This window comes from Rousettus aegyptiacus, unplaced genomic scaffold (genome assembly GCF_014176215.1).
Source record: "Rousettus aegyptiacus isolate mRouAeg1 unplaced genomic scaffold, mRouAeg1.p scaffold_m13_p_8, whole genome shotgun sequence".
NCBI classification, from domain to species: Eukaryota; Metazoa; Chordata; class Mammalia; order Chiroptera; family Pteropodidae; genus Rousettus; species Rousettus aegyptiacus.
Window position 1 is genome coordinate 49,875,033 of NW_023416311.1, and position 12,741 is coordinate 49,887,773.

Below are 12,741 nucleotides of genomic sequence, written 5' to 3' on the forward strand. Positions count from 1 at the left end.
TAATTGTAGATCTTGATACAAATGTAAATTTTTCAACTATATCATTAAATTTTCAAATTCCTACACTGATTTTTGTAATCAGGCTAACAATTTAAAATTTTATATCTTAATCTACAGTGTCATTGGAATCAGTTGTTGCTGAAGCATCTCAGGCAATTCCTCTTTTAACCAAAAATTATTCCTGATCCTTTATTAAAAAATTATCTCCTCCTCCATAATTAAAGCTGTATTTTCTTTTCTGTTTTATTAAAATACAGTTAGTATACTTTACAGAAAACATGCTCTGACACATGCACTTACTTCGTTTGCAGCCATCTTCCTAGATCTTGGGAGTGGAGACTTCCTGTGTATATGAATTGGCTCTGATACCATAGATTTGAACAACAGCACACCTCGATCAATCTCATCTTTTTTAGAAGTATGTGGTTCGTCATCATCAGTTTTAAAATATCGCCTGCCTTCATTCTGTGGGCAAAGATTACAACATGTAAAATTCAGATAAAACAATAATCTCTTGCACTGAACAAAATGAACCACCAATTGGAAATAGTCAATCGAAGTACATATACAAGTTTGTTTATTCAAGTGAATTAATATTAATTAAATTCTTACAACAGCCTAGAAGTATTCTGGAGATCATGAGACAGATGACAAGAGTCCCTGACTTTAAGAAATCTGTATACTCTATGGAGAAAATGAACAATAAAATGACAATAAAAAGCAATATAAAACCAATTGCCTAATAAAATTCCATCAACTGCCTGAATGAATACAGTGAAAAAGAGTAGAGATCAGTTTTGTTACAAAGAAATGTCATCAACCCGAGCATCTGAGTTTATAAATTTTGAAAATTTAAATTTTATTCTAAATATTTCCAACAAATATGATTACATACATAAATAACAATCATTTGATGAGTCATTAAATATTTACTGAGTGAATACCTCGTGCCAAGACACAGATGACTAAGATAAATTCCCAGATTGCAAGAATCTCATAGTATAGTATAGGAGACAGAAAACTTAAAAAATTTATACCAAATATCAACCTATAATAGAATGAGTCACTTGGGGAATAGTCATACAGTTATATACATATTTTAAAGTAATAAGAATGGACTAACTAAAACTAAATACAATTACATCAATGAATCTCACAAACATAACATTAGACAAATGAAGCCAACCAGAAATACATAAAAACCCTCATCAAACTAAGTGGCATAGAAACTAAGGAGGAACTTCTTTAATTGTATAAGGGATATCTAAAAATCTGAAACAATCAACACAGTTAATAACAAATCATTGAAAGACAAGAGTATCTCTATCTATTCAACATTTTACTGGACATTTGTCATCATTCAGAGACATAATCATGTGGAAAGTCCAAATGACTCTATGGATAAATAGAATGAATCAAACAGCATGCAGTAAAGTTACTAGTTATAAAATCTTTATACAAAAATGAGTTAAAATTTAATATGACAATAACAACAGAAAATGAAATTTACATAACCATTTATGATAGCATAAAAAATACAAAGAGCTTAGAAATTAATCTGACAAAGAAGGTACAACACATAAAAATGAATTTTATCAAAAAGTTATAAAGAATAGCTAAGTAAATTCAGGGGTATACCAAGTCTTTGAACTAGAAAATCTAATACTATAAAAGTGTTATTTCTCTCAAAATTGATCTGCAGAGTTTATGTAAATCTCAATCAAAATCACAAAAAGTTCTCTCTGAAACATTGCTCTTCACTTTAGTTTAATGATGAACATGAATGCTTAGTATCAACACTTCTATTCAATACTACAGAGGTCCTAGCCAGTAGCATTCACCAAAAAGCATATCCAAATGGCTAATAAATATATGAAAAGGTGCCAATCTTTACTAGTCATGAGTGTAATGTAAATTTAAACTACAAGGAGATATCACTACATGTCCATCAAAATAGCTACATTACATTGATCATACCAAGTGCTGATGAGGATAGTGCAGTGTCTTTAGAAAACAATCAGAAAAACTATTTGACTGTGTCTTCTACAGTTGAATATATGCATACCCCATGACTCAGCAATTTACTTTTAGATGTATGTACAAAAGAAATGTGTACACACGTTCACCAAAAGACCTGTAAAAGAATGTTCATAAAAACATTCACCTTATAAGGTGAACTGGAAACAAATTACATGATCATCAAAATGGAATGGATTAACACATTCCACTATATTTATTTAATGGAATCCTACATGGCAACAATAATGAAGAATAGAATGGATGAATCTCACAAACATAATGAAAGAAAAAAGCCAAACCCACTCCCCACCCCTAAAAAGCATACGTTTTGTGATTTCATTTATATATAGTTCAAAATTAGGCAAAATTAATCTATGATAGATGGTACCTTTGAGAAGACAGGAAGGTTGTGATAGGGAGCAGGCACAACTATTCTCTTCTATTCCACTATTCTGTTTATGACGTGGCTGGCTGTTTTACAATTGTATTCATTTTATAATACATCATCATTAAGGTATACACATGATTTACATACTTTTATCAATATGTATTATAATTTAATAAAAAAGTTATAAACTGAGTATATATTTAACTTTGTAAGGTTATTGTAAAGATTTAAATGCAATTAATCCATGCCAAGTGCTTATCAGCACAGTGGTTAGCATGGATTAACCTTCAAATAAAACAATCACCAAACCAAAACTATAACAATTGTTTTTTTTTAAATCCATGCTAAATATTACTCTTAAAAGTCCAAAATAATCTAAAGATAAAAATCTAATATGCCTAAAAATGCTGTCCACCTAAATTATTCTTAAAAAAATGTAAACCATCTTGCTACTTAGTAGCTGAGATAAGAATTATAGTACATAATAGACAATTCTTAAAAGAAACCTCATGAAAAGTTAAAGCTATGGTAACCAAGCACTGAGAGTTTCATCTTCATTACCTCTCTTGAAGCCGGTCTATATCCATAGCCAGATGGTAAATTTTTATCTTCTTCACATCCTTTGGCTCCTGGACTAAAGTGTAATTCAACATGAAAGCGTTCCTCTGAAGAGAGATCCTAAAAAATATTATAGAACATCTTAAAAATGAGAAACTTCACGTTATTTATTTACCTCTGGTAACACCTGCAGATTAAGAACTGTTACCTTGTTAGGATCCTCATAAAGCATGATAACGATCTGCGTCATGTAGTTGAGTTCATTGACAACATTTAAATAATCCATAGCTCGTTTCCACTGTTCATCTTTTGATTCCTAAACAAAAATATATGGAAAGCAATTTCTCTTATTGCATTACTTATAAGTCATTTTATTTTCATTATGGTAGTTTGCTTAATTCTGAGTGATACCACAAAGTGAGGTGAGTACTTATGTGCATAAATCTTTCAAAATAACTCTACTACATTTGTATCTCAATAAATGATTTAAGCTTAAGTAAATTATTTTAAAGATCTCTTACCAGTAGTATTAAAAACTCTTGTGGTAACTTAAAAAAATAGCTTACAGAAAGTAAAAATAAAGAATCTTTCAAAATACAACACTCACGATTGAATTCTGAGGGTAAGGAGCAATTAACTTCAAGTTCCAAAGTGCCTAGTATAATTAGTATCATGCTTCATAAATAGAATTCTATAAGAGTAGTGCTATTGCTCCAACCATCATATAGTTCATGTATGTAATACATGCCTATCAGTAAATATCCCTCATTACACTAGTGGATATTTTAAAACAATCAACAAGAGGAGGCATATGTAGATTCTATTACTACTATCATATCTACCACCTTCATTTAAAGAATCACTGGTCTTTATAAAAATATGTGGTACATATATACAATGGAATATTACTCAGCCATAAGAAAAGATGAAATACTGCCCTTTGCGACAACATGGATGGACCTTGAGATAATCATGCTAAGTTGTCGGGAGCCATTTTGAGACATAATGGGAGCCATTATGAGACACTGAAGAAGTCATGTAGCTGATAGCCATGAAGCAGCTGCTGAGACTGCTTAACAATGGTTCAAGGAAGCAAGATGTTAACTTAAACATTACTGACCCTGGTGGGGAGACTTGCATCATAAAGAAACCCTTTTAAGGTAATGGAATGTTTTACAGCCTAGAAAAGAAGGATGTTCAAGAACTTATGCAAATGCGAATGTCAGCATTTCCGATGGTATGTACTTTGTGCTTTGCTATTGTATCCAAAAACTGAGGCTGCAGCAGTGACTGTATGCCCTCCCAAAGCGCTTTCCTGTCTTCCTTTTTTTTCCTTAGGCTTCACCCCCCCCTCTTTCAGGTACTGATCACTCCAGCACTAAGTGAACTTGGTCAGACAGAAAAAGTTGAAAACCACATGACATCACTCATATGTGGTATAGAACTGAAAGCAACAAACAAATAGACTCACAGACAGGGATAGGGGATTAGTGGTTACCAGAGGGAAAGGGGGTAGATGGGGTAATAGGGGTCAAGTATTTGGTGATAGAAGGAAATCTAACTCTGGGTGGTAAATACATAATGCAATATATATACAACATTCCGTTGAATGATACACTTGACATTTATTTAATTTTGCGACTCAATGTCATCCCAATAATATTTAATAAAAAAAAAATAAGAATCACTAGTCTTTGAACATGTAATCATACAGTTTCAGAACATGTACTGCAAGATTCAAAGTAGAAAAGTCTATCTGAAAAGATAAAACTACTCAGTCTATAGTCAATAGTCAACAGGGTCTACTTAGACCTTATGTACGTCATAGATAATATTCCTTTATCTATGTAATAAACATTACAAATATATAAAAGCATCCAATAATTTTTTTCTACAGTAAGAGTATACAATATTTTGTACCTTATTATACAATGTGCCTCCTTTTAAAAAAGTAAAATTTGATACACAAAAGCCCGAATTTATAAGGCCATATGCTGAGTACTTATTTAAAATAAAATTCAGCATATATTTCCTTTTTAAATTTAGACATTATATATTCCTGAGGAAGAATTCGCTTTTGAAGTTTTTGGAAGAGTAAAGTTAAACCAACATCATGTAATTTGTGTAATTACCTGTAGTCCTGGCTTCATTTCAACAAATGGCTATTTACACCTTTAATGCCAAGCCACCAGAGCAGCTACTTCCAACCTAAGCAACACTTCAGAGCAAAAATTGCATCTGTGTGTGTTTGTATGTTGTCTGTGTTTGGGGAGGGGATATGTGCAAAGATGTATATGTACTTTTTTAAAAACTGATAAGGAAAAACAATTTAGCATAGCATTACTAAGTTTTACTAGATGTAGATTACTATAAGTGATGGGTTTAATACTAAAAATTTTCAGTAGGAGAAAAGATCTATTGAATTTTGTGATACATTATTAATAAGAACACTTTTAATATCTAATTCAGTGTTGTAGTTATAGATATTGCTAGTCCTGTTTTAATGAACAGAAACAAATAATATTTAGCATCATCCTCCTGAACACAATTAGCATGCAAGAATCCATAAAAATATATATTTTTTTAAGACTAAGGCTCATTAAATATATTTCCTGAAATCTTGCTTATAATCTTATTTCTTTAACATATCTTTTTAAAAATTCTATGATGGAGAGAGAGATTTTACCCAGTCCACAATGAAAAATCCAAACTTTCAACTGGGAAGAAACTGATTAAGTTTTTAAGTGTATTAGTTACCGGGTCTTATAAGGAGAATATTAGTTGGGATAATGAATTATAGTTCAAATAAATTATTTTTTAAAAATTAGAAAACAGGACATCATTTTAGTATAAACTTTAATTTTTACTTTAGTAAATACATGCAACTTTTTTTGTATCCTGGAAGCAAAGATTTCTAAAAGAATGGAGTTGCTCTACTTTTGTTTTTAGAAATGCAGCTGAAAGCAATGTCTACTTAGTAAGGTCTAGTTCTGCTACCACTCTAGTCCAAACTATACCATCTTTCTTTAAATCATTGTCATAGTTTCTTAACTGGTTTCCTCATATTTACTCCCATCTATCTATTGCCCACACAGCAACCAAATACATTTACTTCCCTGCTTAAAACCTTTCAATGGCTTCCCAATCCCCTTATGATCCTTAATGCACTGGCTCTCCAATCTCATCTCTTGTCATTTATCAATCACTCATGTTCCAGCCACAGGCATTCTATTCGTCCCTATATCCTTCATGCTCTTTCCATCTTCTAAATAAGTGCAATAGGGTCAAAAGGGGATCACATAATAGTTATATCCTTCCTCAAAAAACAATTCCATCATATAAGCTCTCACCTTGCTAACTAAGGGTCATTTTTTTCACTCACTATTACTAATATTAAAACTCCACTGATCTACATATGTTGCAAGGGATGTCATTTTGCTAAGTGTTCGTTAATAGGACAAGGAAGGAACCAAAACAAGAGGAAAGAACACAGGAATTGGAAAAACCTGACAGGAACAGAGCCCTGAAATAGTCTTAGGGTAACTTTGATAAGAACTATTTACCAAGGCCCAGTAATGACACAGATTAAGAATCTATAGAGACATATACCAAATTTTCATTGTACATTTCACAACCTTTTATTTAAAAAGTACATAAAACAAAATTGAGTTTTCTTTTAAGGAACACTTTTTTAGTATATGTGCATATGTGTATACACCAATATATACATACCAAATTAAAGGAAGATTCTTATATTTTGCTAGAGATGGCTGAAAAGGTATTTTTGATATATAATAGAAGTGACATTGTTTTGTAGGTAACCTATGGTTTGAGTGCTGAGAAAGGGTATATTAAAATTTATGTCTTTTTAGTAAAGAATCACTTCCACTGCCAATCCCTAAAATGTCATTTTCCTTTATCTTTGCAACAAAAACTCCCTGGGAATCTTAACAACAGCCACGACATCAGCTGTCATTAATATGTTGGCTTCCTAACTCTATACCATTAAACTCAATTTCTATACTCACATATGAACATACTACTGGGCATGTTCACTTGACTGGCCTACTAGTCTCTCAAACTCAAACTGTCTAAAACTAAACTCATTACTCATTACTTTCCTTCTAACACCTGACCTTCCCCCTTCCCCTCAAGTGTTACTCATCTGAGTGAATGGTAGGATCACCTACCAAGTTACCTAAATTGGAAATATGGGGCTCTTTCTTGACTCTCTTTTCTTTCATACCTTTAATACCTACCTGTATGCACTAGTAGAGCCTCAGGGAGAGTGATAGTAAAGCCTAAATGGTATTGAGGAGGTTGTTAGTGAGGGATTTATAAAAAGGTAAGCAAATGTTATTGGAAGCTGTAGGATCGCTTCCCAGCCCTTTGGCTAAGATCAAGTGTGAAAGCTATAGGAAAAAGAACCCTTTCTATGTAGGTAGCATAAAGTGTAGTAAAACTGCAGCCTGCAGACAGTGGAAAATAAAAAGTGTATCTAATAAACTCAATGAACTAGCTATTGAGATTTCCAGAAAAAAATACAGAAAAAAATGCCACCAAGATTCTTCTCACTGCTTATGATAAACTATGAGAAAGAAAGATAAGCTACAGGGAAACTTAATTATAAAGAAGCCAACACTTGACTGGTTAAAAAATATAACTGTTTCTCATTCCCGGTCTCTCCAGAGAACAAACGATGCTGTAATTAAAAAGCAGCTTTGCACTTTTATCTTGTTCTCTTAGGAAGTTCACTCTTCCTAACTTAGCTGCCATGTTTTAAGGAAACAGGTAACATGAAAAGGCCAGATGTAGTATTCTGGTCAAACCCCAGCCAAAATCTTAGCTGACCGCCAGCAGCTAGCATCAGAGATGAGAAAAAAGCCCCGTCTGACTGCAACTTTATGAGACCCAAAGTGAAACTGCCTAAGTGGTCACTGTCAACCCTTTGAACTGTGGGGAATAGAAATAAAATGATTTTAGTTGTTTTAAGCCAGTAAGCTTTGGTATTATTCACTACATAACAGTAGATGAGAGGCACAATGTCCAACTAAGTCTTATCAATTCAAACCTCTAAATAACTGAAATTCATCTGCAAACACTATGTCTTGTCAATTATAATCCTTGAATAACTCAAATTCATCAGCTTCTCTTTATTTCACTGCCGTCAACCTATAACATCACTTAAAATATTTTATATTATTGTTTGCTTAAATGGTTTTTCTCTAAGGGAAGAGAACAAGTCTTTATTCCCAACATCTACCACAGTGCTTGTTATAGCAGACCCTTGACAAATGACAGTAAATGATGAATTATTAAAACTGCACAGTAAAAATAGGTGTTAATGACTTAATTACAAATTCAAAGAAATATATTCAAGTAGGTTGGAATAACTTATTCTACTTACATTGCATAAGGCACCATAGCGAAGAATAGATAATAAAGAATGTACATGACTTTCACTGGTGAAATACAATCTGGTGCGGACATGACGTTCAGGTGACAGAACACCCCTGGAATACCTAAAGTTAGAAGCAGACAGTGTTAAAAAAATAACTATGTAGTCAAAACTTAAGTACTAAAATAATTTTGTAAAGTGGAATTTAATCTTACTAAAAAAGACCATAATAAGTAAATCTAACATTCTTCCAACTACATACAATTGAGGGATTATCTTAGTAGATACTCCTTTAACATGAAGATAACAAACTTACTGGGCTTCTGAGAGCAGTCAAACAAGAGTTGACATTAGTCAAGTTCATGGTCAATATAGATCATTGTAACTCCTCTATTAACAATGACAGAGGTCATAATCTTAAAGATCACAGACGTTTATGCTGACAAATGGGGTAAATACTGAATAATGTAAATGACAAATATTCCCTTCCCCACCTGAACTCTTCCTCAATTTGGAGTCAAAAAGAATTGTGGTTGGAAGTTAACTATTAGGAATACCTAGGTAATCCTTATATCGAGTGTGCAAAGTGACACACTCCTGATTTCTTCATAGAAACATTAAAAAGTAATTCAGATTTGAAGTACATGAAATAGATGCCTAGATTTAAATGACAGTATAGTCTCTTACACAGGATGGAGTTTATTTACAGTGTCATCATCTTGTGTCCTCTGAAGGTCTGAGCGAATTTTTCTAACTAGAGGAGTACAGTAGCCTTTGGCAATCTCCAGTTTTTCAGCTTTGGTAATACCGTATTCCTGAGCAGAAAATACATGAAATTAGAAAAAGAGTATAATGCCAAAGAGCTCTAACAAATGCACTACTAAATTAAAGAATTCTAGTAAGCCTTTTTTGAATACTATACGACCCCTAGTTTACATTTCTGCAACTGCAAGTATACTATTCTCAAAACTTTTTTTAAGTATAATTAAAAGGATTTTTTGGTGGAACTGAAAAAGCAAATAATTTCTGAAGAGGGGAGCATGAATGGATAAATGTAATCTTTATGGATAGTAGTTCAACTCAATTTGTAGGTTTTAAATGTAGAAACAACCTTAAAAGAAAAATGGACTAAGGAAAAAAAAACACTAAAAAACAGAATAGTCAATAAACATATTAAAAGAAATATAAATTGAAACTCTGAGATTTTTGTCTATTCAAATGTCAAAGGTTAAGAGACTAATTTATTATTATTATTATTTTTTTTAATTTTATTTCCTCTCTTTAATCCTACCCACCCCCCCTGCCCCACTTCCACCACTGACCTATGGATGTTGCCATTTCCCCTTAAGAACTGGATCTCTGAAGGCGGGGAATCTCCGCCCATGCGCTTGTAGCATTCCCCTGGGGACCAGGCACCCCCTGCACACTCAGAGCCTGACACACCCAGGGTGTGGTCCGTGGATCCACCTAGGGCAGAATCCAGGCCCTCTGCATGTAAAGTAGACGTGCAAACCGCTACACTATGGAGCCACCCACTAATGAATTATTTAAAGCCTTTGGTCAGAACTTTTAAAGTTTTAATTAGTGGTGAGCAACAAATGCCATGAAATTATCTAATTTCATGATATCTATCCTTATTATAGGTTATTTAAATTTAAAATGAGAAATTATAATCTGAAGTATCAAGAAAACATTAATTATAATAACTATTATAACAAAATTACAGCTCAAAGGGGTAGATAGAAAATGACCTGATATAACGAGAAAAATCTGTGATGTGTGTGTAGTTGGGAAGAGAGAGGAAGAAAAGGAAGAGAGTGGAAAATGAGATGGGGAAGACAGAGAGGGAAGGAAGGCAGAGTAGAGAAAAGGAAGGGAAAAATAGGCATACCCTCTCTCTCCAAGTACATTCTGGGTCACCTGAATTTAAAGGCTACTTATTGCTATCAGGTACTTCCCAAGATGGCCAAACATAAGTACAGATAATAGATCTCAACACTGCCTAACAAAGCAAGGGTTGATTGATTACAGATGGAAGACCTATGAAAATGGAACTTCTAGGGGTCATTTACCATAAACTAAAGTTTGGTTGGTTCAATAATCTCGCCAACATAGATGACTGACTATAAAGTAGGGATATAAATGTAATTGTGTATGTCTATATGAGTAAACAAAAGGAAAATGCTGGAATTAAAAATCATCATGAGAAATTTCTCTTGTTGTTTGCAAGGTGTGAGGAAACACACACTGCTCATTCAGGAAGAAAACTGGTAGAAGATTTTTGGAGCTACAGAAATAGTTTTGAATGAATGTAAAGACATGTGGAAAGATAGTGAAAAATATTAAAAGAATCTAGATTTCCAAATACAAGAAAGTGGTTAAATAGTTTTTACTACATTGCATCATTCAGCCATTGTAAATAGTGATGTACATATAGCTTTACTGATCTGAAAAGAGGTTCTTGATGCTGAGTAAATGAAAAAAATCAGATTGTAAAACAGTATGTTTTTCCTGGTTATATTTTTACAAAGAATACAGTAACTAATAATAAAAGAACAATTATAACAACGTACTATAATAAAAGTTATATGAATGTGGTCTCTGTCTCAAAATCTCTTATTGTATTGTACTCATCTCTTCACTTAAAGGAAGCAGTTCGTGCTTCTCCTTGGCATATCTAAATTGCCAGCATCACTATTCTTGTGGTTTGGGGCCAATATTAAGTATAATAAAGATTGGTTGAATACAAGTACTGCTATGCTATGACAGTCGATCTGATAACTAAGACATCTACTAGTGACTAACAGGTGGGTAGCGTATACAGTGTGGACACGGTGGACAAAGGGATGATTCACATATATCCCAGGAAAGAGAGGACAGCATGAGATTTCATCATGCTACTCAGAATAGTGCATAATTTAAAACTCATTAATTGTTCATTTCTGAAATTTTCCATTTAATATCTTTGGATTGCAGCTGACTATGGGCACAGAAAGAACCTCAGATAAGAGGGGATTACTTTATGTAACATTTTCATTTTTTTTCCATTAAAACTATAGTTTCATTACAATTACTACAATAGCTTTTATAACTTAGTTATTTGTTCAGAGACTAAAGTAACAAAGCAAAATAACAAAGCAAAAATAACTGAATTCAGTAAATATTTAATGCTCCATTAAAAAGAAATCCTAAGTTTTTGCCATAATAAAGAATATCAAATCAAAAAGTTAGGGAGGTAAATCCCAAGTGATCCTCTCCTTCATCAATCAAAACTCTAAGAAAGTATATAAAAAGGCCTCTGCTTTAAAGTTATACATTTATCAAAAGTTAATTATGAATTTACTACAAATAAGACTTACATTTCTGTAAGGTTGGGCATAATATTGTCTGAACAGCCTCAAAATTTCAAAGATAAATAATTTACCTAAGAAAAATAATGTCTTCAAATAAATTCTTGGACTGTTAGCATAAAAATTTGACCTAATTGAATCAAAAAGCAATTACTGTAATAGAGACTGAGAATAGCTGACCATTATGAATTACTAAAGATATAAATGATGTCTCATATCTTTACTAACCATTCTAATCTTTAGTACTTCTTTTAATTATGATACTTTTAAAAGTTCATTATAAATATTTAAGGAGATGGTGAGAAATTTCTTCAGGTACATAAGCAATATAACTAAAATATATATACAAAAGTAGGCAAAATTAATATTTAAAACCTTACATTAACATCTGAGTATTCTTTTGATTCCAACTCTTAGCAACCAACTTTTCATTCCCAATTCTAGAATATTTAGTATATATAACTGAGAAAGAAGAGGCTTGAGATTAAATAAACCATGTAATGACACAGACATAATTATGCTAACAAATCATTTGTGTGTTTATTTAGCCACTGAATAGGTAGCACATTTAAATATATTGAAAGCCTACCTTTAAAAAAGCACACAGTCAAATAAATATTTAAGAGGGTCTTATATTTACAGCTTATCTGTTAAAAGCCATGCTTTTAAATAACCTCCACTGTAGGAATAATTACAAATAATATGTGTCGAGCTTCGACTAACGTCGATGTAATCCAAAATAATGAAAAAAATTTGGGTCTTATTTACATTTCCAATACAAACTAATAATATGTTTACCAAATTAACAGTAGCCATTCTCAGAACCTCTAATGAGAAAAATTTAAATGAATTCTCTATCTTGAATTTTGTGACAAAGATGAATGCTGACTTAGTAACTTTACTGAATGAGTTATAATCAAATTAATGTTAATGCAATGATTATCTACCTATACCTAGTAGCTAAAACTGAGTTCTTCAGAATTTAGTTTGTTCACTTTGATGGTAATCTTAAAATATCTTAACTATTA

General features: G+C 32.3%; 1 protein-coding gene across 19 annotated transcripts in view; it reads right to left on the reverse strand.

Moving 5' to 3' along the window:
- The window catches only part of PPIP5K2 (diphosphoinositol pentakisphosphate kinase 2), a 58,721-nt gene that overhangs the window by 16,526 nt on the left and 29,454 nt on the right, over window positions 1–12,741 (reverse strand). For all 19 annotated transcript variants that reach the window (XM_036225401.1, XM_036225397.1, XM_016141441.2 and 16 more), the window contains 5 exons: window positions 9,051–9,178; window positions 8,373–8,487; window positions 3,174–3,281; window positions 2,969–3,085; window positions 301–465 (listed from right to left, as the gene is read on the reverse strand). In XM_036225401.1, the coding sequence (XP_036081294.1) occupies window positions 301–465; window positions 2,969–3,085; window positions 3,174–3,281; window positions 8,373–8,487; window positions 9,051–9,178 (633 nt within the window). The remainder of the gene's footprint in view (window positions 1–300; window positions 466–2,968; window positions 3,086–3,173; window positions 3,282–8,372; window positions 8,488–9,050; window positions 9,179–12,741) is intronic.